Below are 23,804 nucleotides of genomic sequence, written 5' to 3'. Positions count from 1 at the left end.
CTCATCTCCATCTCTCTATACATCTATCTATCTATCTCTATCTCTCTCGATGTTGCTACCTGTAAGCAGGTCAGCAGCTCCCTCTGGAAAGGGTGAGCCTCCAGACGAGGAGGAAAGGTCTGCAAGGAGCAGCTCTCCTATTGCTCAGCCTGAGCTGTGCCTGGGGCTCACACCTGTCTCTCCAGTCCCACTCTCCACCCTGACAGAACATCATTCTACAATATTAGAGGATTCCCAGACTGTTGTTTTTCATTGAAAGTTCTACCATACTGATGATTTTGGTTTTTGTTTGTTTGTTTGTTTTGAGACGGAGTTTCGCTCTTGTCACCTGGGCTGGAGTGCAATGGCAGGATCTCAGCTCACTTGGAACTTCCACCTCCCGGGTTCAAGCAATTCTCCTGCTTCAGCCTCCCAAGTAGCTGAGATTACAGGCACGCACCATCACGCCTAATTTTTGTATTTTTAGTAGAGACGGGGTTTCACCATGTTGGCCAGGCTGGTCTCGAACTCCTGACCTCAAGTGATCTGCCTGCCTTGGCCTCCGAAAATGTTGGGATTACAGGCATGAGCCACCACACCTGGCCACTGCTGAGTGTTTGTGCCTTCTCCCCCTTGTTTTCATCCTGGCATGTGAAATTCTGGTTTCTACCTGGTTCAGAACATCTATCTCTTTTGAGTAGAGTAGACATGTCAATGTTGCCTGATCTGAAAAAGAGTGGCTGGCATGAACCTCGCAGTGGCCAACCCAGGAACATCCATGACTCCAGGATCATGTTGCAGGGAACTGGGAAGGGCCAGTGTCTGTGTGATGGGCTGCTGAACATTTTGGCAGATCCCTCTTCCACTGTTTTATCATTTTGTTGTTTATTTAAAAACTCGAATACATGCACATAGATTTTTAAAAATCATTATATCATCACACCACCACACCTGGCTAATTTTTGTATTTTTAGTAGAGACAGGGTTTCTACTAAAACAGTCAAAGGCACAGCTACTCAGAAGGCTGAGGTATGAGAATTGCTTGAACCCAGGAGGCGGAGGTTGCAGTGAGCGAAGATCATACCACTGCACTCCAGCCTAGGCGACAGAGCGAGACTTCGTCTCAAAAAAAAAAAGATAACTAGTTAAATAAATTACCCATTTCATAGAGTTCTATTAAAAGAATATACGTGATGACATGAAAGATCTCCAAGATACACAATATAATCCATTTCATATAAATAAAAAACATAACTTTAAAAAATTATCTTGGTCCCAAGAACCTAGGGACGTCCCCTCCCTAAAATAAAGCTACCTGGAGGGGACAAACTGCTTGTCTTGGAGCCAAGGGCTGGCCCTCAAGGAAGGAGGCCCAAGGTGGGAACATTCCAACAACTATAAGAAACTACCCACTCGACTGGGCACAATGGCTCACGCCTGTGATCCCAGCACTTTGGGAGGCCAAGGCAGGCGGATCACCTGAGGTCAGGAGTTCAAGACAAGCCTGGCCATCATGGTGAAACCCCATCTCTACTAAAAATACAAAAATTAGTCAGGCATGGTAGCGTGCCTGTAGTCCTAGCTACTCGGGAGACTGAGGCAGGAGAATCGCTAGAACCTGAGAGGCAGAGGTTGCAGTGAGCAGAGATTGCGCCACTGCACTCCAGCCTGGGCAACAGAGCGAGACTACATCTCAAAAAAAAAAAAAAAAAAAACTAGCCACTCACCCCTGTTCCACCCTCAACCCACATTCTCCAATAAAAGAAAGAAGGTCAGCAGGTCTAAAAAAGACTGTCCTCCACCCCCACCAGTGCTTAAGAAAGACATCTATGGCAAGTCATTCTCAGTTTAGTTTCCACCCATCTCTTCCCTAGCCACACCCAACCAAAAGCCATTTTCAGTGTCCTCACAAAGAATGGATTACCCATCTGTCCTAAATATGTAAATCGTACGATCCCACATGCCCAGAGCTAGGCATACCCTCTAGCTCTCCCATATCATCTGAGCCCTCAAATAGCACAAACAAGAGGTCAGCACCAGCCTTTATTGGGAAAGAGAAGCACCACACACCCACTGCCCAATCCAGGGCTATTTCCCATGCTCTGGTCAGTGGCAGGAGGAGAAGCAGAGCAGAGAGGGCCATGAGTGCCCCTGGAAATATCACAAGCCCCAGGATATCACCCTCTCTTGACTGCCAGGAAAAGCTTCCAGAGTTACCAAAGAAGCTCCAGACAAATCAGCACAGCTAGGGCACCGGGATCTCTGCAAGTAGAAGAAACATCAAGTCACAGCTATGCCCTCCTGGCTTCAGCTACCTGAAATGTTTTCCCTCCACCCTAGGAAAGCTTGGCCTATATTGCTCTCAAAAGTCTTAAATGGCTCCTTGCTTCCCAGCAATCCAATCCAAACTGGCACTGAAGGCTCTTATTATTCAGATGTCAACTTTATATCTCCTGTTATAAAAAACTGGAGATATGGTCGGGCACAGTGGCTCATGCCTGTAATCCCAGCACTTTGGGAGGCCGAGGCGGGTGGATCACCTGAGATCAGGAGTTCAAGATCAGCCTGGCCAACATGGTGAAACACTGTCTCTACTAAAAATACAAAAATCAGCTAGGTATGATGGCAGGCACCTGTAATCCCAGCCTTGGGAGGCTGAGGCAGGAGAATTGCTTGAACCCAGGAGACAAAGGTTGCAGTGAGTCGAGACTGTGCCATTGCACTCCAGCCTGGGTGACAAGAGTGAAACTCCATCTCAAAAAAAAAAAAAAAAACTGGAGATACGTCTGTTCCTTTACCCACCCTGCCCCCACTTCTGACCTCCCAAACATATCCCACACATTCCCACCCTGTGTTCCTTTGCCAGCAATCACCAGATTGCCTGTCTGGCATGTCCCTGTGCTATCCTCCCTTTGTCGCATCTGCCTAGCCTTAAGGGCCTCGATCAAATCCCACCTCTCCCACAGAGACCTTCCCAGGGAGCCACACCTGGGAACAGGTGTAAGCCTGTACTGTTTATATGAGGGTTCCCATCTGGGACACAGGTTCGCCACACCTGGGAACAGGTGTAAACCTGTACTGTTTGTATGAGGGTTTTCATCTGGGACATAGGTTCTTTCTCTCCAACTAGACTTTTCCTGACCTTCTGAAGTCCCCTTCCCAGCACCTAAGCCAGTGCTTTGCACATAGCAGTTGTCTGTTACTGTTGATGACAATGGACTATACTCACCTAATTCGGAATCAGACCTCACAGTCCAGTTGGGGTTCATGGTCAGTTTTGGGGGCAGGACTGGCGGGACACAGAAGCGGCCACAGCCTGACTTGCAACGTTTTTCTCCAGCTTGACAATTCTCATCCATCACACAGCCAACAATGCACAGGCCCACCAGAACTTTTGGACAATCACCGCCCCACCCTGTGGGAACAACAGGCACAGGAAAAGGGATAGGGCATCAGCTCTGCCATCTCCATGTTCCCATCTTAAACTTACACACAGAGGCTCTAGGTCAATCAACCCCTGACCCTCACTAGACCCAATTAAACTGGCTGGGAAACCATGGAGCTGGAGGATCGAGAATCTTTAGGAACCCAAGAGACCTCTGAGCCCAGAGTTTTCAAATGGTGCCCCAAAGGGAGTTCCCAAAAGGCACCTCTGCAGGTTTGGGGTGGGAGTGGGTGAAGTGTGGCAGGGGCAAGCCTCCCAGACCACCCCCCTCTCCCCCATGCTCTGGATTCATAGTGTCACTTCCTCACAGTGGCCTCCTCTGCCACCCTAGACAAGGTTTGATGTCCCTGCTTTGTGCTCCTGTAGCATCCTGTATGCTTCCTCTCATCAAACTTTATGATAATCCCTTATTTAAAAGGAACATGTCTATCTTCCCTGATGGGCTATAAGCTACACAAGGACAAGAGTCTGTCCTCAGCCTTCTGTCCTCAGCCTTGAGCATTGCCTGGGAATCTAAAGGGACTAAGATAGCACCAGAGTCAATGATTCTTTTTTTTTTTTTTTTTTTTGAGACGGAGTCTCGCTCTTTCACCCAGGCTGGAGTGCAGTGGCGCGATCTCAGCTCACTGCAAGCTCTGCCGCCCGGGGTTCCACCATTCTCCTGCCTCAGCCTCCCACGTAGCTGGGACTACAGGCGCCTGCCACCTCGCCCGGCTAATTTTTTGTATTTTTAGTAGAGACGGGGTTTCACCGTGTTAGCCAGGATGGTCTCAATCTCCTGACCTCATGATCCGCCCGCCTCGGCATCCCAAAGTGCTGGGATTACAGGCGTGAGCCACCGCGCCCGGCCTGAGTCAATGATTCTTTAATGGAGTGCCTGGCACTCAAAAATATTTGTTTTTTAAAAATGTTGAAGAAAAAAAGGCATTGGAGGCCGGCGCGGTGGCTCACGCCTGTAATCCCAGCACTTTGGGAGGCCGAGGTGGGTGGATCACGAGGTCAGAAAGTCGAGACTACGGTGAAACCCCGTCTCTACTAAAAATACAAAAAATTAGCCAGGCGTGGTGGCTGTAGTCCCAGCTACTCAGAAGGCTGAGGCAGGAGAATGGCATGAACCTGGGAGGCGGAGCTTGCAGTGAGCCAAAATCGCACCACTGCACTCCAGCCTGGGTGACACAGCGAGACTCTGTCTCAAAAAAAAAAAAAGAAAGAAAGAAAAAAAGGCATTGGAACAGGAATGCTTTTATCTGTATATATATATATATATACATATATATATATTATATATATATGTTTCCGGCTGGGCGTGGTGGCTCTTGCCTGTAATTCCAGCACTTTGGGAGGCCGAGACAGGTGGATCACAAGGTCAGAAGTTCAAGACCAGCCTGGTCAACATGATGAAACCCTATCTCTACTAAAAATACAAAAATTAGCTGGGCATGGTGGCGTGTGCCTGTAATGCCAGCTACCCAGGAGGCTGAGGCAGAAGAATTGCTTGAACCGGGACCCCAGAGGCAGAGGTTTCAGTGAGCCAAGATCACACCACTACACTCCAGCCTGGGCTACAGACCAAGACTCTGTCTCAAAAAAAAATATATATATATATATATATGTATGTGTGTATATATATGTGTGTGTGTGTGTACATTGTGTGTGTGTGTGTATATATATACACATATACATTGGTGTGTAAACATATATATATGTTTCCGACTAAGATTTCATTTGGGGCAGGGGAGAAGCTTTTGTTAAAAATTAGATCTAAAAATCAGGATCTTGGGCAACTCCTTCATTTTACAGATAAAGAAACTTGGGCTCAAAAAGAAGGGTTTGCTTACCCAAGGTCACAGAGCAAAACCTCAGCAGAATCAAGACCAAAAGCCACACTGTCTGTCTTCCAGCCCAAGTAGTTCCTACTGCCCCACAGTGCCTTCCCCCAGTTCTTTTAATGTTGACACGGCCCCTCGGCCCTAGAAAAAGGGGTTGCCTTGGGTTGGCGAACTAGGGGAACAGGAAGGATGAGAATCCTAGCTCCTCCCAGGAAGGGAAAGAGAAGCAATCTTCTCAGGAAACACTCAAGGATTTCTTCCCAAAAGAGCCAACATACCTCCCTCAATGTCTCCGAGGCAGGTGCAGCCACAGCTGGTGCTGCAGCATTTATGCCCCTGGGGACAGGATGCATCCCCATCACACAGCTCCTCACACGGAAGGGGGTCAGCAGGACATTCACCACCAAACTCTGCTACAGAATCAAAGCATTGGAGCCCAGAGATGCTCAGGCCCACAGTATGAAACACATTTTTCATTGTGTCCCATGTGTATGTTTATATATAGTTATATATTTATATACATATATTATGTACATATATAATGTACATATTTATGTGTATCATGTATCTGCAATACATCTGATTTTTTTAAGACAGGGTCTCACTATGTTGCCCAGGCCAAAGTGCAGTGGCATAATCATAGCTCATTGTAGCCTCAAACTCCGGCATTCAAGGGATCCTCCCACCTCAGCCTCTTGAGTGGCTAGAACTACAGGCACATGCCACCATGCCTGGCTTATTTATTTATTTATTTATTTTGTAGAGACAGGGTCTCACTGTATCACACAGGCTAACGTACAGTGGCACAATCATAGCTCATTGTAGCCTGAAACTACTGCGCTCAAGGGATCCTCCCACCACAGCCTCCTGAGTACCTAGGACTACAGGCACAAGCCACCAGGCCTGGGTAATTTTATTTATTTCGTAGAGACAGAGTCTCACTATGTTCCCTAGGCTGATATCAAACTCCTGGCTCAAGTGATCCTCCCGCCTGAGCCTCCCAAAGTGCCAGGATTACAGGCGTGAGCCACCCCACCCAGCCCACCCTGATATTTTATATTCTAGTTCTTCTTTCTCCTAATTACTAAATTGCTTTCAGGCCTCACAGTTTGAAAAACACTGTTCGGGTCTAACTCACTGTGGCCAACACTCTCCCTGAATTCTCCCTGTGGCAGACATTTACAATGGTGGCCTCCAGTGAACTTGATCTCCTGGGATTCAGGCCCTTGTGTAGTCCCCTTCCGTGCCTACTCTGGGTTTGACCATCTGACTTGCTTTGACCAATGGGACATTAGCAAATGTAATGTAAGCAGAGGCTTGATAAGCACTTGCATACTGGGGCTTGTCCACTCAGAATACTTCCTCTTGGAAACCAGCCGCCATGCTATAAAGCAGCTTGAACTATGCTATGGGATGATGAGATGCCCCATGGAGACAGAACATAGAAGAGAGGTCATCCTGGACGTTGTGGCTCCAGTTGAGCTCCCTGCTGAGCTCCCAGCTGAATGCAGCTAAATGAATGACCACAGCTACATCATGTGGTATATGAACTTCCCAGCCAAGCTTAGGCAACCTACACAACTGTGAGAAAGAGTAACTATGTTGCTTTAAGTCATGAAATTTGGAGATGGTTTTTTATGCAGCAGTAGATAGTGGATACCAAGTTTATTCTGAGAGGCAAGAGGTCCAGCTAAAATGATTTGTTTCCCCATATTCTCTTGCAACTAGGGGTGACCACAAACTAGGACATAAACTGGGAAACTTTTGTATTCCTGACACAGGGAATACCCCTTTCAAACTGCTCCCTCACTTCTTTCTTCTTCCAGTCCAAAGACAGACATTACACGGAGAGGCAGAGTAGCCTTCTTTCAATGAGGAGGCAACTCAGCATAACGAAATGGTCAAGAATTGCAAAGCGGTGTTGTATGAAAGGAGAGAAGGTTAGCACTCCCCTCGACAAGGATGGAAGAGGCCCTTGGGCCTGACAACACGCATATGGTTCAAGCATTGCCACCTACTTTGTGGCATCTAACCATCGTCTTTTAAAATAATAATAAAATTTAAATGTAAAAAAAAGGAATTGCAAAGGAGAAAGAGGGAAATAGTTTCATCCTTGTTAGAATCATGGAGCCACCATCCCAGCCTCAGGACTTCTTGTTATATGAGAAAAACAAACCCCTATATGATTAATTTTCTGTTGTGTGCAGCCAAACACATTCCCTATGAAAATAAACTCAGAGAAGGATCTTGCCCAGAACTACAGAGTGAGTCAGCAGCAAGGCAGGACAACACTCAGCCTCTTGATTTGCGGTAAAGTACTTTTTCTACTACACTATCCTTAAAACATGCAGGCAACTGGCCAGGGCCCCAGGCGCAGGCACACCCAAAGAAGGCCACATCCAAACCAAACCAATTCACTGTGACTCATTCGTCTTAGTGTTTATTTCGAGTTTCTTAAATAAAGAGAAAGGTGACAGGCAATTAAAGATTTCGCAGAAAACCAAAGCAAGATTGGCCCAGTGCCTCTGAATAGGAACAGGTAAGTATGATTGCATACAGCTGGCTCCGGGAAGTCTGCCATGATGGAAAAAGCAAGTATTGGAATCCAAGGAGAATACATGCAGCTAAACAACCCAGGCTTAGTAACCCTGTATCCTGGGATTTTCCTGAACAGCCCCTATTTCAAATATCCTGTGCTATTGTGAGATCACATCAAAACTATGTGTCCTGATTTTTGACTCAGAAAATGTGGTCACTGTAACCACCAAATGCATCTCCCTGCACCTCCCCACCTGCTTGACAAACATTGAAATCCATTTACCAAGGAACAAAAGCCTTCTATCTCACAGTTGAGAAGCCTGGGAGTAAAAATCTCCCTGGTGGAAAAACCCAGTGACATAAACTTCTCATAAAATTATGCCACGTGCCCTAGAAACTGGGAGTGCCATACGTCCCAGATTTCACCACTTTGCTAAGCTTGACCCTGAGATGACCAATGCCGGGAGCTCTCTGCTACTCTCTGCCCTTGTCCTCAAGACCAGGCATGGAGTGCTTACCTCTACCCTTTTCCAGACCAGGCTTCCTGGAGGCCCAGAGGGTCACAGCACCTCGCTTTTGACCAGTGCCCAGCAATGTCACCCAGTCTGACACCCTGCCTTATATATGAATCCCTGCCACGTGATCCCTTTCTCTCAGCTCTAACACGTGGAATTAATGGGGCCTCACTACCTCCAAGCCAGATTATGCTATCCTACTTAAGCTAGACAGCCTTTATACCTCTTTTTTTTTTTTTTTTTTTTTTTGATACGGGGTCTCACTTTGTCACCCAGGCTGGGGTGCAGTGATGCAATCGTGGCTTACTGCAGCCTCAAGCTCTCAAACTCCTGGGCTCAAGCAATCCTCCCACCTCAGCCTCCTAAGTAGCTGAACTATAGGCACACGCTATCAGGCCAGGCTAATTATTTTTATTTTTTGTACAGACAGGGTCTCACTATGTTGACTAGGCTTGTTTTGACCTTCTGGCCTCAAGCAATCCTCCCACCTCAGCCTCCCAGTGCTGAGGTCACAGGCCTGAGTTACCACACCTGGCCCTTTGTATCTCTTTATACTCACCTGAAATCTGGTTGGTCCTTTTCCTATCCCCAGAGACCTTACAAAAACCTGGCGGATGCCATTCTTTCAGGCAAGATCCTCTGTCTTTCACTGTCCTGGCTTTGCCATGCTAGGTAAGCTCAGTTCCTCATAAGACATGCTCCCCAATCACCTCGCAATTAGCTTACCAGGAATCAGGAAGAGAAATACGAATGGTAGCCAGAATGGGGATGACAGTTCCCCACCCTCTATCTGCACCCATCCCAAGACTCTAAGCTATCACCAAAAGAGGAATGAAGCTGAAGCCCAGGAAATACTCACTCACAGTCTGTCCTGCTGCCTCAGCTCCAACCTGCCACTATGTCTGAGAGAAAAATGCCAGTTGCTGTTGGAAAAGTAAAATTGCAGCACTTCTTAACCCAAGAAGGGCCCTCTGAGCTAACAAACTTACTCCCCTTCTCTTGTAAATAGAGAGACAGACAACCAGAGAGAGGGATTGGCCTGAGGTCAATGGTAGCAGAACTGAGTCACAAATCCCCAGCTCTGACATAAGGTCTCATGCCCTTTAAACCACATCATGGGCCCGGCTCAGTGGCTCATGCCTGTAATCCCAGCACTTTGGGAGGCCAAGGTGGATGAAGCACTTGAGGTCAGGAGTTCAAAATCAATCTGGCCAACACGGTGAAACCCCGTCTCTACTAAAAATACAAAAAATTAGCTGGGCGCGGTGGCGGGCGCCTGTAATCCCAGCTACTCGGGAGGCTGAGGCAGGAGAATGGCGTGAACCCGGGAGGCGGAGCTTGCAGTGAGCCGAGATTGCGCCACTGCACTCCAGCCTGGGCGACAGAGCGAAACTCCATCTCAAAAAAAAAAAAAATCAAAAAAAAAAAAAAAATAGCCAGCTGTGGTGGTGGGTGCCTGTAATCCCAGCTACTGGGGAGGCTGAGGCAGGAAAATTGCTTGAGCCCAGGAGGCAGAGGTTGCACTGAGCCAAGATCGCACCACTGCACTCCATCCTGGGTGACAGAGTGAGACTCTGTCTCAAACACACACATACACACACACACACACACACACACACACACACACACACATCATAATGATCCCCTACACTGCAGCAAGGATCACGCAAAAACCAAGAAGCATTGGGACTCACTCCGCTCAGTTCCGCCAAAAGAGAAAACCCAGTGGTAGATAGTTTTAGGGGTTAGGAAAACTTATCTACCAGTGTAGGGAGTCCTCAAGACCACTTACTTCCAGGTTCAGTGATTCATTAGCAGGACTCAGTGTATAGTCATACCCATGGCTATGATTTATTACAGCAAAAGGATACAAAGAAAAATCATCAAAGGGAAAAGTCCAGAGGAAATCAGGTGCCGATTTTCAAGAGTCCTCCCAGTAGAGTCACAGGATGCACTTAATTCTTCCAGCATGGAATTGTGACATGTGTGAAGTGTTTTCTACCAGGGAAACTCATTAGACACTCACTGTGAAAGTTCTCTACTGGGGGCTGGTCACTTAGGCACCCTCTGCCTAGCACGTACCAAGATTCCAGACTCTCAGAAGGAAAGCAGACGTTCAGCCTAAACCACAATGTTTACACAAACAGTTTAGGCACAGTGAACCACTCTTATCAGTTACAGTAGTACAAATACCCACAAAATCCAAGTTCCCAGAAGCCAGCCAAGGCCCAGCCTTGCCAGCAAGCCTTTTTAAGAAGAGCAGTCTCGGGCTTGTTATGTTAACTCTTTTCTGTACAACCTGCAGTGAGGTTTTAGAAAAGGGTCAGCCAGACACACAGGGAGGCCATGCCATCAACCCACGTAAAAGATAATACATATGTGATAATAAGCAAAACAGAGGGTCACAGGGGATCTGGAGTGGTCAGGTTTCATACAGTGGGGAGGTGAGCCATGAGGGGGCCCAAGAAGACAACTCTCAGGCCAGAATCAGAATCTTCACTCCAAAACCTCTTCCCCCAGGTTGTCCCGTCTCAGTAAAGAACACCACCATCACCCAACTGCTCAAGCTGAATATCTACCACCCTTCTTGATACCCCATCTCCCTCAATGCCTTCACCCAGTCCCATCAATTCTACCTTCACAAACATGTAAGCCTTCCATTTTTCTTTTTTGTTGTTGGTTTTTTGGGAGTTTTTTTGTTTTGGATTTTTTTTTTTTTTTTTTGAGATGGAGTTTTGCTCTTGTTGCCCAGGCTGGAGTGCAGTGGCGCGATCTCAGCTCACTGCAACGTCCACCTCTTAGGTTCAAGTGATTCTCCTGCCTCAGCCTCCCAAGTAGCTGGGATTACAGACGCCCACCATCATGCCTGGCTAATTTTTGTATTTTTAGTAGAAATTGGGTTTCACCATGTTGGCCAGGCTGGTCTCAAACTCCTGACCTTGTGATCTGCCCGCCTTGGCCTCCCAAAGTGCTGGGATTACAGGCGTGAGCCACTGCGCTCGGCCGCCTTCCATTTTTCTATGTCTGCAATATCTCCACCCCAGTCTAAGCCCCAATCATCTCTCTCAGCCTGCCACAGTAGCCTCCTAACTGGTCTTCCATCTTCTGCACTTGCCCCCATCCATTCTTCATACACCGACAGAGTGGTCTTTTTAAAATGAAAACTGGACAAGGCCTCTCCTGCTTTTAAACCCCCTCAAAGGCTTTCTATTGCACTTAGAATAAAACCTAAGAGAGAAGCCCTGAAAACCCCCCAAAGTCTGGGCCCTGCCTACCTCTCCAACCTCAAATGAAAGCAGCCTCCTTCTCTCTTCTTCCATTACCTTCAAAGCACTCATGACTCATCATCATCTTGCGGTTATTATATATTTGTTTTCTTGATTATTTCCTGTCTGTCATACTATGAGCAAGCCCCAGGGTGGCAAGGACCACGGCTGCCTTCCTCACCACTGCAGACCCACATGCCAGGTAGGGTAGCCACACTCAATATACAGTGAATACATGAATAAGTGGGTGAGTAAACGGATAAGTCAGGCATCAGATAGGTGGGGAGGTGGAGAATGGGCGGACCAGAACACAGAGGTACTTGGCATGACCATATGAGCTCTTGAGCACTATCTGGCAGGTTTACTGCAGACTTTTTTAAATGCATTTCTGGCCGGACACGGTGGTTTGTGCCTGTAGTCCCAGTTTCTCAGAGGACTAAGGCAGAAGTATCACCTGAGCACAGGAGGTTGAGGCTGCAGTGGGCTGAGATCACACCACTGCACTCCAGCCTGGGTAATAGAGTGAGACCTTGTCGCAAATAAATAAATAAATAAAATGCATTTCTTCTCAACTGCATTATCACTCTGGGAGCTAAATATCCTTATCCCCATTTTACAGATAATAAAAGTGAGATTCAGAGAAATGAAGGGACTTGCCCAAGGCCACACAGCAAGCAAGCAAAAGAGCCAGGATTCAGACCCATGTTCCGACTAGAACAGCGTCATGAGAGCAGGACCCAATGTCTGCCCTTGCCCTCAGGCAACCTGACTGGCCCTCCACTTTGCCAAACAGACCAGCACTGGCTATGGTAAACCTCTGGCAATGTCAGAGCTTAAGGAAAGCGAAATTTTTCATAGCCCTGGAAGGAGAGCTTCCTGTAGAGTTGGGTATAGCAACCAGTCCTTGTTGGGTGAGTAGCCTAGCCCTCCCCTAGGCCTGGAGCTGTAGAAAAGTAGTTAACTGCCAATGCAGTAGCCAGTATCACCTCCCACCAGGCTAGGAACCCCACTCAGCCCAGCAGCTCTGGGACATCTGCAGGAGATCACTATTCTAGCCTGCCTGCCAAGCTCCAGTGGAAAAGGAAGCCCTATCTGGGCTGGCCAGGGGCCAGAGCAGCTCACAAAGGTACTGTGCCTGGGTGCCAGCCTCGCCCTTAGCCTGTACAATTCAGCCCTCAGCTTCAAACACTGGGAAGATTGTACCAAGCCCTACATGCCAGCAGTCAGTGACCTGCCTAAGACAGACTCCCAGGCTGGTTCCAGAGCTGGGCCTCAAGAGTCCTGGCAAGGAGAACAACCTTCCATTATCTTTAATGGGCAGGCTGCCCAAGATAGCTGCCTAAGCCGGGCACAGACAGACCCAACGGGTACCAGCAAGGGGCCTCCTACCTGGGGAGGTTTGACTGGAAGGAAAAAGGTTGTCACATGTTACAGGGCTTCAGGGTCTGAGAGGAAGTGATCAGGGAAGAAGAAAACCATCCTGGTTTTGAATAAAGGGGCTGGTGAGAAATTGTACTCCTGCCGGGCACGGTGGCTCACACCTGTAATCCCAGCACTTTGGGAGGCCGAGGCCAGTGGATCACCGGAAGTCAGGAGTTTGAGACCAGCCTGACCAACATGCTGAAACACCGTCTCTATTAAATACAAAAAATTAGCTGAGTATGGTGGCATATGCCTATAATCCCAGCTACTTGGGAGGCTGAGGCAGGAGAATCGCTTGAACCTGGGAGGTGGAGATTGCAGTGAGCGAGATTGCACCATTGCACTCCAGCCTGGGCAACAATAGTGAAACTCAGTCTCAAAAAAAAAGAAATTGTACTTCTGACCCAACCCACTTAGGAGGCAAGAGGAAGTTAATATATACTGAGGGTAAAACACTTTACACAATTTGAATAATTACAACAAGCCTTCAAGGTTTATTCTTCCCACCTTACAGAGAAAGGAACTAAGGCTCAAAAATACTTGCCCAGGGACCTGCTGGCCAGTAACTGGCAAACCTCAGGCTTGAACCCAGGACTCCGACAACCCAAACCTAGGATTTTCCACTCTAACATGCCACCACATGCACTCAGATGAGAGAATGGTTCCAGTTCCTTTAGAAAACATAATGAGAGACATTCAAAACAGCAGAGAAGAAAATAAAATACCTAGGCATAAATTTATGGAGAAATATTTTAACACTATAAAACACCCTGAAATACGCAAAATACACTTGATCAACCGGGAAGACATAGGATTCAACATAGGCCAGGCTCATGCCTGTAATCCCAGCATTCTGGGAGCTAAGGTGGGCAGATCACCTGAGGTCAGGAGTTCGAGATCAGCCTGGCCAACATGGCAAAACCCCATCTTTTCTAAAAATATAAAAATTAGCTGAGCATGGTGGCACACGCCTGTAATCCCAGCTACTCAGGAGGCTGATGCACAAGAATCACTTGAATGTGGGAGCGGAGGTTGCAGTGAGCCAAGATCACGCCACTGCACTCCAGACTGGGCGACAGCCTGTCTCAAAAAAAAAAAAAAAAAAAAAAAAAAAAAAAGAACATTTCAGAACCATAAAACAGGGTAAGAAAAAAAAAGATTCAACATTATAATAACAGCAGTTCTCCCTAAGCTAATTTAATTTATATATCTAACATCACTCCAGTGAACATAGTCTTGGTATTTGGGAATGATGGAAGAAAAATAGATAATATTATAATAAAATATATTTGGAAGCACAAATAAGCAAAAGTAGCCATGAAAATCGTGAAACAAGAGGAAAATAGGAAGGGGTTAGACACAGAAGACATGCCATCAATTTCTAATATGTTTTAGGGGCCTCTCAAGGGAATGGAGAAGGAATAGAGCAGAGACCCCTGTCACTTCTACCTCCAAATTTTCTCAACTATGTCACCTTTCTCCATCCCCGCTGCTACCTCCCTAGTCTCACCGGTCTACATCCTCATCTGCCTTCATTCTCTCCCTCCCATTTCTACTCTAACCGTACTAGCTTTCTTTCCATTTCTCAAATGTGGCAAGCTCCTAGTCATCTTAAGACCTCTGCATGTGCTTCTCTTTCTTCCTGGAATGTCCATCGCACCCTTCACCTGGCTAACTTCAACTCCTCCTCCAAGTTGCAGCTTAAATGTCACTCCAGACATGCCATCCTCAACCACCCAATCCAATGTGAGTTCTCGGCCAGACACGGTGGCTCACGCCAGCCTTTGGGAGGCCGAGGCAGGTGGATCACTTGAGGCCAGGAGTGTGAGACCAACCCAGCCAACATGGTGAGACCCCGTCTCTCCTAAAAATACAAAAATTAGCCAGGTGGGGTGGCATGTGCCTATAATCCCAGATACTTGGGAAGCTGAGGCAGGAGAATTGCTTGAGCCCAGAAGGTAGGTGGAGGTTGTAGTGAATCAAGATCGTGCCACTGCACTCCAGCCTGGGCAACAGAGCAAGACTCTGTCAAAAAAATAAAAATAAAAATAAAAGTGAGTTCTCCACTTTACTCTGTCTCTCAGCACCCTTCAATTTTCTTTCCCTGTCCTTATCAGAGTTTGAAATTATATATTTATTTACATGCTTGTTTGTTAAACCTCTTTCTCTCCCACGAGACTATGAGCTCCATGAAGGCAGGCATGGGATCTACCGTATTTTCCACAATATACCAAGAGCCCGTCACTGGATGTCGCACAGTACACATTCAATAAATACTTGTTGAAGAAATGAATGTATAAATCGATAATTAGGTCACTGGGACTCTGCAAAAGGGAGAATGAATCTCTTTCAAATACCTCTCTACCACGACCAGAATGAAAAAGAATCTGTTTTCCACAGGAGATGGCCCCGCCGTGTGTGTACACAGGGAACATAAGAATCTCAGGAGCAGGCCAGGTGTGGTGGCTCATGCCTGTAATCCCAGCACTTTGGGAGGCTGAGGTGGGTGGATCACGAGGTCAGGAGATTGAGACCATCCTGGCTAACATGACGAAAACCCGTCTCTACTAAAAATACAAAAAATTAGCCAGGTGTGGTCTCACATGCCTGTAGTCCCAGCTACTAGGGAGGCTGAGGCAGGAGAATCGCTTGAACCTGGGAGGCAGAGGTTGCAGTGAGCCAAGATCACACCACTGCACTCTAGCCTGGGAGATAGAGCGAGACTCCATCTCAAAAAAAAAAAAAAAAAAGAATCTCAGGAGCAAATGAGTGGGGAAATGTGTGTGCCGCCTTCCATAGGCATCAAGATTCTTTTTTTTTTTCTATCTCTGCAGATTCTCAGGATAAGATTTTTAACAGAGAATATCGCAACTGATTATGGGAACTGGGAACTACCCAATGGTTTTCCTTTTATTTTTTTTTTTGAGACAGAGTCTCGCTCTGTCACCCAGGCTGGAGTGCAGTGGCACGATCTTGGCCCACTGCAGGCTCCGCCTTCTAGGTTCACACCATTCTCCTGCATCAGCCTCCCAAGTAGCTGGGACTATAGGCACCCGCCACCACGCCCAGCTAATCTTTTTGTATAGGGAGACGGAGTTTCGCCGTGTTAGCCAGGATGGTCTCTATCTCCTGACCTCGTGATCCGCCCCCCTTGGCCTCCCAAAGTGCTGGGATTCCAGGCGTGAGCCACCACGCCAGGCTACTCAACCGTTTTCAAAGCAGTCTGCAAACGAGGGTAAGTCAAGGCTGCCCTTCTGGCACCCTCCCTCTGCCTGCCCAGGCCACATACCACAAATGATTATGGTTTGTGCACCCTTTGTATATCTTTTTTTTTTAAGTTATCAGAATATAGCAGCAAAGTAAAACCAACAAGCTAGGCTGGGCGCGGTGGCTCACGCTTGTAATCCCAACACTTTGGGAGGCCGAGGTGGGCAGATCACGAGGTCAGGGGATCGAGACCACGGTGAAACCCCGTCTCTACTAAAAATACAAAAAAATTAGCCGGGCGTGGTGGCAGGCGCCTGTAGTCCCAGCTACTCAGAGAGGCTGAGGCAGGAGAATGGCGTGAACCCGGGAGGCGGAGCTTGCAGTGAGCCGAGATCGCGCCACTGCACTCCAGCCTGGGTGACAGAGCGAGACTCCGTCTCAAAAAAAAAAAAAAAAAAAAAAAAAAGAACCAACAAGCTGATGTGTGCATATCTGAGAAATAAACAAGCAGACCAAACAGACCATGAGGTGTGGGGACAGCGTTTCTTACCCAGCTTCTGTTTAGAGATTGGGACTACACAGCTCTTGTTGCAGCCAAGCGTGCAGCATTTCTTTACACCTGGACATGTCTCATCAGTGATGCACCTTTTCAAACAGAATTGTTTCGGAATAACCCTAGGGCAATCTCTTTTCCTCCCTATAGCAAAAAGGGAGACAGCCAAAGAAAAGAGAAAATAGGCTGAGCGCCATGGCTCACACCTGTAATCCCAGCACTTCGGGAGGCCAAGGCGGGTGGATCACCTGAGGTCGGGAGTTCGAGAACAGCCTGGCCAACATGGAGAAACCCCGTCTCTACTAAAAATACAAAATTAGTCGGGGGTGGCGGCACGTGCCTGTAAATCCCAGCTACTTGGGAGGCTGAGGCAGGAGAATCACTTGAACCTGGGAGGCGGAGGTTGCGGTGAGCCAAGATCACGCCACTGCACTCCAGTCTGAGCAACAAGAGCGAAACTCCGTCTCAAAAAAAAAAAAAAGAGAGAGAGAGAGAGAGAAAATAGTGCCTGGTAACACCCATGGGCACAGCAGAAGGGAAAAACAGAAAAAGGAAGCCCTGAGATTCATTTAAGCTTCTCGACCCTGGTGCTAAGACAAAGAGACAATAATAACAACAATAGTAATAGCAAATATTTACTGTAACATTTACTGATGTTTACCTTGTGCCATGAACATCTCATTTGATCCTCACAATTATCCCCATTTTATAGATGAGGAAACTGAGGCTAAAAGCTTAAGATTTATAAAGAGCTAAGGCTTAAGGCTTAAAAAGGTCTGCTTGGCTCTAGGGTCTACTCTCTTAATCATTATCTTACACAGGCTTCCCTTTACAACTCTTCCTCCAGCCTTCACAGGAACTTTGAGTCCAAAGTAAAAGACACAGATAATCAATGGTGTGTTCTTTCCTGATGGAAGGCAAACAACTGGGGACACTGAATAATTAAAGGAGGAGGGACCCTAAAAGAGTAAAGAAGAAGTACTCTAGGCAAGGGAGACTTCAAGAGGCAACCTAGAAGGTGGGAAGCTCTCTACTTCCATCTATCCCAGAGGCAATGTCAGAAAGTAGGCCCAGATTTTGCCCCTCATGCCGACATACCCTTAGGAATGTCTCGGCAGATCCGACCACAGCCTGTGGTGCAGCACTTCTACCCAGCCGGACACAATTCATCGCCCTGGCACAGCTCTTTGCATGGGTTCTTATCAGGAGAGCATTCTCCCTCTTTTGCTGCAAAAGATACCATGTGAGTTTGGGGTAACTAGCCAGGCCTCAGAAATGGGGAATGGACCTTCAGCCCCTCCAGGCATTTCTATCCAAAATATTTCTGCACCACTGCACTCTAGCCTGGGTGACAGAATGAGACCCTGTCTCTTAAAAACAAAAAAAAAATTCTGGCTGGGCACGATGGCTCTCGCCTGTAATCCCAGCACTTTGGGAGGCCGAGGTGGGTGGATCACAAGGTCAGGAGATCGAGATCATCCTGGCTAACACAGTGAAACCCCGTCTCTACGAAAAATACAAAAAATTAGCCGGGCGTGGCGGCGGGCACCTGTAGTCTCAGCTACTCCGGAGGCTGAGGTGGGAGAATGGCATGAACCTGGGAGGCAGAGCTTGCAGTGAGCTGAGATCACGCCACTGCACCCCAGCCTGGGTGACAGAGCGAGACTCCATCTCAAAAAAAAAAAAAAAAAATTCTGCAACCACCTTCCCCTCCTAATACACAAATACTAACATATATCCACCACTACTAAAGGAGCAGCCATACTTCAGGTAACGAGAGAGAAAGGCTGGGATGATCCTATTCTCATTTAATGAGTTCTAGGGAAAAGCTAGAACCTCTAGTAAGCCCAACTGGAAGTCCTATCTCCTTGTCCAGAGAGTGTAAAGAAAGCCAGGAAGAACGACCCAGGCCATCCTGAGAATCTATTCATCCAGTCCCATCCTATAGAGATGATCATCTCCACTTACAAGCAACCTTGCTCTGGGAGAAAGCAGGGGATGACTTCTCCTGTCCTCTAGTCACTTTCTGTTACTGTTGGCCAGGGATCCCAAATGATAGCTCACCATGTTCTCCTGCAGTTATCCAGGATTCCAGGGACCCAAGAGCAAGAAGTGCCTTCAGAAGAAAGAGGCAGCTTAACATCATGATGATGCTGAGAGTTGGGACGAGAGCTCAGTTCAGGCTAGAGGTGTACACCTTGCCCAGAGTATCAGCTGAGGTATGGGCAGGACTAGGGATGGCCCCAAACCCAGTCCCAAAACCTTCCCTTTCACAATACTCCCCAATAATATCTTCTCCTGACAAGAAGAGGGATTGGCTGCTGGAGTGTGGGAAAATTCCTGGCACTACCAAAGGGGACATGTGATGGGAGGATCAAACTCTGTAAGCAATATACACAATATTCCTGGATGATGAGAAACCTAGTGGGTGGCTGGAAAAATGGAGGGATGGCCATTGGAAAAAGAATCAAAGAGAGCCCTAAAGGGCATTGGAAGGACATGGCTTTAGCCCAAATAATAGAGGGAGGGATTCACGACACTACTTAATAGCCAAAGCTAATAACATAACCAAGCATAATAAAATTGTGGCTCCTGTTCATCCTAGCAACCTAGAAAAGACAGAATGGAACAGACCACTCAGAAACTATCAAATAGGCCAAGGCGGGCAGATCACCTGAGGTCAGGAGTTCAAGACCAGCCTGGCCAACATGGTGAAACCCTGTCTCTACTAAAAATATAAAAATCAGCTGGGCATGCTGGTGCATGCCTGTAATCCCAGCTACTTGGGAGGCTGAGGCAGGAGAACAGCTTGAATCCAGCAGGCAGAGGTTGCGGTGAGTGGAGATCGTGCCACTGCACTCCAGCGTGGGTAACAGAGTGAGACTCTGTCTCAAAAAAAAAAAGAGAGAAAATAAACTATCAAAAACCCACAGAAAAGCAGCAGTTGAGTTTGTTAAGAACTAATGAAAAGCACCAAACACCAAACACCTACATCTTTGTCCCTCTAACCCACACAGGCCATTCTTGGACTGTGTGAAGGCTAGCTGGCAGAACCCAAGAGAAGTTGCTATGTATGACTCAAATAGTCTGCCCACATATACCTACTTTATTTCTTTTTTCTCCATTTCTTTTTTTCTTTATCTGTCCTGGTCATGTCTTTGGTTAGCTGTGATACCTAATGGTGTCCACTGGCACTGCTTAGTCCTATGGGCAGGTACAAGGTAAAACCTCCTTAATAGGACCAAAAAGTTTGGAGCCAGGAAGTTGCCCTTATTGTTAGAAGGCTGATGTTGGCTCATGGAGATAATTAACATTTGATGATGACCTCATATGTGCCTAATATGCTTTTTTTTTTTTTTTTTTTTTTTTTTTGACAGAGTCTTGTGGAGGTCTCTCGAAATTGATGATAACCCCAATGTTTTTTGAGACAGTCTCCCTCTGTCGCCCAGGCTGGAGTGCAGTGGCGTGATCTTGGCTCACTGCAACCTCTGCCTCCTGGGTTCAAGAGATTCTCCTGCCTCAGCCTCCCGAGTAGCTGGGCGAGGCGCCCACCACCACGCCCGGCTAATTTTTATATTTTTAGTAGAGACGGGGTTTCGCCATGTTGGCCAGGCTGGTCTCGAACCCCTAATGGCAAGTGATCCTCCCGCCTCGGCCTCCCAGAGTGCTGGGATTACAGGCGTGAGCCACCGCCCCTGGCCGAGCATATTAAAATCTAGCTTTCAAAAACTGAACTGCAGGCGCCGCTGTTCCAAACGCTTCCCTCTGCTCCCCAACCCCAGCCTACAGAAACCTGGTCCCCTCCTCCTACCCCGCAGTCATCCCCAGGCCTTGGCCCAGCGGGAAACATCCCTTGACTGAACCGCCACTGAACACCCACACTCCACAATCGAGGCGCAGCCCTCCCGAGAGGAAGCCCCAACGACCTCCACCTACAAGGTCTCTAAGTGTGACTGTCCGGGGCGAGGCGCGGCGGTTCGGTTCCCATGGTAACCCCGCAGCTCCAGCGTCGTGCTTCCGGGCGGACGAGCAGGGCGCTCCAGTGACGTCACGGCGCCACTTTCCGGCCGGTGACAGAGTCCAGCGGAGTTGTGGGGGCCGGGGGCGCTATGGGAGCCACTGGCGACGCCGAGCAGCCGCGGGGACCCAGCGGGGCCGAGCGGGGCGGCTTGGAGCTGGGGGATGCGGGCGCAGCGGGGCAGCTGGTTCTTACGGTGAGGGCGCCCCCGGTGAGGTCTGGGCTTGGGCCGGGCACGGCCTCCGGGCTCCTGGGACCCTGGCCCGCGGGCGAGAGAACGCGGCGGCTGGAGCTGCAGAGGGGGTTGGCGTTTTCGCAGCCCGACGACCTGGATTTAAATTCTGGTGCCGCCCTCCTAGCTAGGTGACGTGGGCCATCCCTGTCAACCCCCTGAGTCCCAGGATCCTCTTCTATAAAATGGAAATGATTAGTACCTGTCTCATAAAAGTTGTTGTGGGATGGGAAGATAAAGGCGGGTACAGCGCCCAGGACATCACCTGACACAGAGTTGACCCTCGGTAAACACTGCTTCCCTTCCTCCTGCGGTGCCGGAAGGCAGGGTCGGGACTTTTAAGGCAGGAAACTTCCTCAGTTCATCTTTGGTGGAGGAGGCCTTACAACTATTGTCGTCCCCCGATACCCCAAGGCGGGAGAGATGGTGACGGATCTGAGAAGCAGGGATGTCCAGGTTTAACTTCATACCCACCCTCCACCTCCACCCCACCCCAGTGTCACAGGCCGCAGTGACATTTGTTCCCTTGGTCCCCACAGAACCCTTGGAACATAATGATAAAGCACCGGCAGGTGCAGCGGAGGGGCCGCCGCTCACAGATGACAACAAGGTAAGGCTGGCCCTGCATGGGACTTATATCCCAGCCACTGGCTTGCATGGCAGCTTTGGGATCCCCAGTGCACAAGGCTATGGAGACCTACAGCCGGTAGAAAGAGCACAGGACTGAAAAAGAGGAGACTCTGATTCTGTAACTCTGTGTGATCTTGAGCTAGTCAAGTCACTTCCTTCTCTGAACTCACGTACAAAATGGGGAAGGGCACAGGAGATGCGTTGTGGAATAAACAATACCTAAGATCCCTCACATTCACTGGCTCTGTGGTTGAGGGCTCTAAAGAGGTCAATTAGCATGGAGTTTAAGAGAACAGGCTCTGGAGTGAGACAACTGTGTTCTCATGCAGACTATGATGAGCCCCTGTTTTCTCAGCTATAAAGAGGGATTAATAGTATGCATGTCAGGGAAGGGAGAGAGCACAAGGTGGGCCTTTGGGATGCTGGTAGTGGTGAAATGGATGTTCACTATAATTACTCATTAAAGTGTATAGACTTTTCTGTATAAGTATTATATTTCATAAAAACACTTTGGGCCAGGCGCGGTGGCTCACGCCTGTAATCCCAGCACTTTGGGAGGCTGAGGTGGGCGGATCACCTGAGGTCGGACTTCAAGAACAGCCTGACCAACATGGAGAAACCCCATCTCTACCAAAATACAAAAAATTGGCCGGGCGCAGTGGCTCACGCCTGTAATCCTAGCACTTTGGGAGTCTGAGGCGGGCAGATCACCTGAGGTTGGGAGTTCGAGACCAGCCTGACCAAAATGGAGAAACCTGGTCTCTACTAAAAATACAAAAATTAGCTGGGCGTGGTGGTACACACCTGTAATCCCAGCTACTCAGGAGGCTGAGGCAGGAGAATTGCTTGAACCCAGGAGGCGGAGGTTGCAGTGAGCCAAAACCACGCCACTGCACTCCAGCCCGGGCAACAGAGTGAGACTCCGTCTCAAAAAAACAAAAACAAAACAAAAAAAAAACTTTGAAAATAATACCCATTTCATAGAGTTATTATGAGAAAGAAAGTCATGCCTCTGTGATTTGCACAAAATCTGAGCACGTAGCTAGTTTTCAATAAAAGCTGTCTATTACTGTTGAAGAATTCTATGTCCATAATTTACTGGGGAGGCTGGGAAAGAATATGTTTGGGACATGCCCCCTCACCCTGTCTCCCTCCTGAATGCAGTTTCACAGATCCTGCCATCTCCATGGATCTCCTCCGAGCTGTCCTGCAGCCTAGCATCAACGAGGAGATCCAGACTGTCTTCAACAAGTACATGAAGGTGAGAGGGACACAGGAAAAAAAATAACGGGAGAGACTCATAAGGAGCCCAGTCTTTCCCTGCATCACCAGTCTGTCTCTTTCCTACACACAGATATCTAAAGTTTTCCTTTTTTGTTGTTGTTTTTTTTGTTTTGTTTTGTGTTTTTGAGACAGAGTCTCACTCTGTCACCCAGGCTGGAGTGTAGTGGCACAATATCGATTCACCACAACCTCCACTTCCGGGTTCCAGCGATTCTTGTGCCTCAGCCTCCCTAGTGGCTGGGATTACAGGTGCCCACCACCTTGTGTGGCTAATTTTTATATTTTTAGTAGAGACGGGGTTTCACTGTTGGCCAGGCTGGTCTCGAACTCCTGACCTCAAATGATTTGCCTGCCTTGGCCTCCCAAAGTGCTGGGATTATAGGTGTGAGCCAGGGCACCTGGCCAGTTTTCGAATTTTTAATCCCCCAAGAATTTTATTCCCTCCTTGAGGGTAATTCAAATATCTTTTTTTTTTTTAATCTGCCCTTGTCACTCACGTATTTTTTTTTTGTTGACCTCTTGTAAGGATGAAGTGACTTAAATGTACTGTGCTGAGCACTGTGCTTAGGACATAACAAGTGTCCAATAGGTCGGGTGCGGTGGCTCACGCTTGTAATCCCAGCACTTTGGGAGGCCGAGGCGGGCGGATCACGAGGTCAGGAGATCGAGACCATCCTGGCTAACACAGTGAAACCCCGTCTCTACTAAAAATACAAAAAAAAATTAGCCAGGCATGGTGGCGGGCGCCTGTAGTCCCAGCTACTCGGAGAGGCTGAGGCAGGAGAATGATGTGAACCCGGGAGGCGGAGCTTGCAGTGAGCCGAGATTGCGCCACTGCACTCCAGCCTGGGCGACAGAGCGAGACTCCATCTCAAAAAAAAAAAAA

At 48.1% G+C, this 23,804-nt stretch overlaps 2 protein-coding genes and 1 non-coding gene across 7 annotated transcripts in view; 2 read left to right on the top strand and 1 right to left on the bottom strand.

The window, feature by feature from the left end:
* Positions 1 to 2,016: 2,016 nt before the first annotated feature.
* WFDC3 (WAP four-disulfide core domain 3) lies at positions 2,017 to 20,609 on the bottom strand. Of its 4 annotated transcripts, none has more exons than XM_058432823.1 (6): positions 20,566 to 20,609; positions 18,819 to 18,870; positions 16,752 to 16,898; positions 5,532 to 5,666; positions 3,209 to 3,394; positions 2,017 to 2,241 (listed from the first exon to the last, which is right to left on the bottom strand). In XM_058432823.1, the coding sequence occupies exons 1-6, from the start codon at positions 20,602 to 20,604 to the stop codon at positions 2,225 to 2,227; spliced, it is 576 nt and encodes a 191-aa protein (XP_058288806.1). In that variant the 5' UTR covers positions 20,605 to 20,609; the 3' UTR covers positions 2,017 to 2,224. The 4 variants fall into 4 exon arrangements, with proteins under 4 accessions (XP_058288806.1, XP_058288803.1, XP_058288804.1 ...); XM_058432820.1 differs by lacking the exon at positions 20,566 to 20,609 and adding an exon at positions 19,860 to 19,896 and having other exon boundaries at positions 18,819 to 18,907; XM_058432821.1 differs by lacking the exon at positions 20,566 to 20,609 and adding an exon at positions 19,860 to 19,896 and having other exon boundaries at positions 5,532 to 5,663; positions 18,819 to 18,907.
* LOC116461566 (U6atac minor spliceosomal RNA) lies at positions 7,172 to 7,297 on the top strand. Its single transcript, XR_004246104.1, has one exon. It is a non-coding gene; the product is annotated as a U6atac minor spliceosomal RNA (small nuclear RNA).
* A 203-nt stretch (positions 20,610 to 20,812) lies between the features above and the next one.
* DNTTIP1 (deoxynucleotidyltransferase terminal interacting protein 1) overlaps positions 20,813 to 23,804 on the top strand; it is a 20,307-nt gene continuing 17,315 nt past the window's right edge. The window contains exons 1-3 of one of the 2 annotated variants that reach the window (XM_032142228.2): positions 20,813 to 20,968; positions 21,544 to 21,614; positions 22,799 to 22,895. In XM_032142228.2, the coding sequence (XP_031998119.1) occupies positions 20,864 to 20,968; positions 21,544 to 21,614; positions 22,799 to 22,895 (273 nt within the window). In that variant the 5' untranslated portion in view covers positions 20,813 to 20,863. Of the gene's footprint in view, positions 20,969 to 21,118; positions 21,136 to 21,543; positions 21,615 to 22,798; positions 22,896 to 23,804 lie in introns of those variants that run through there. The other variant, XM_058432817.1, reaches the window with a different exon arrangement.

Source organism: Hylobates moloch, unplaced genomic scaffold (genome assembly GCF_009828535.3).
Source record: "Hylobates moloch isolate HMO894 unplaced genomic scaffold, HMol_V3 SCAFFOLD_21, whole genome shotgun sequence".
Classification (NCBI taxonomy): domain Eukaryota; kingdom Metazoa; phylum Chordata; class Mammalia; order Primates; family Hylobatidae; genus Hylobates; species Hylobates moloch.
Note: the sequence above shows the minus strand (reverse complement) of the source record. Positions and strands in the feature narration are given on the sequence as shown.

Bases quoted from the DNA above. Each gene is read 5' to 3' on its own strand.
- WFDC3 (XM_058432820.1), bottom strand. From the start codon at position 19,879: ATGGAGAAAAAAGAAATAAA. The intron at 16,899-18,818 runs GTGAGCTATCAT...TTTTTGCTATAG, and splicing joins GATAACTGCAGGAGAACATG to GGAGGAAAAGAGATTGCCCT. The intron at 5,667-16,751 runs GTAAGAAACGCT...TTGATTCTGTAG, and splicing joins AATCTCTAAACAGAAGCTGG to CAGAGTTTGGTGGTGAATGT.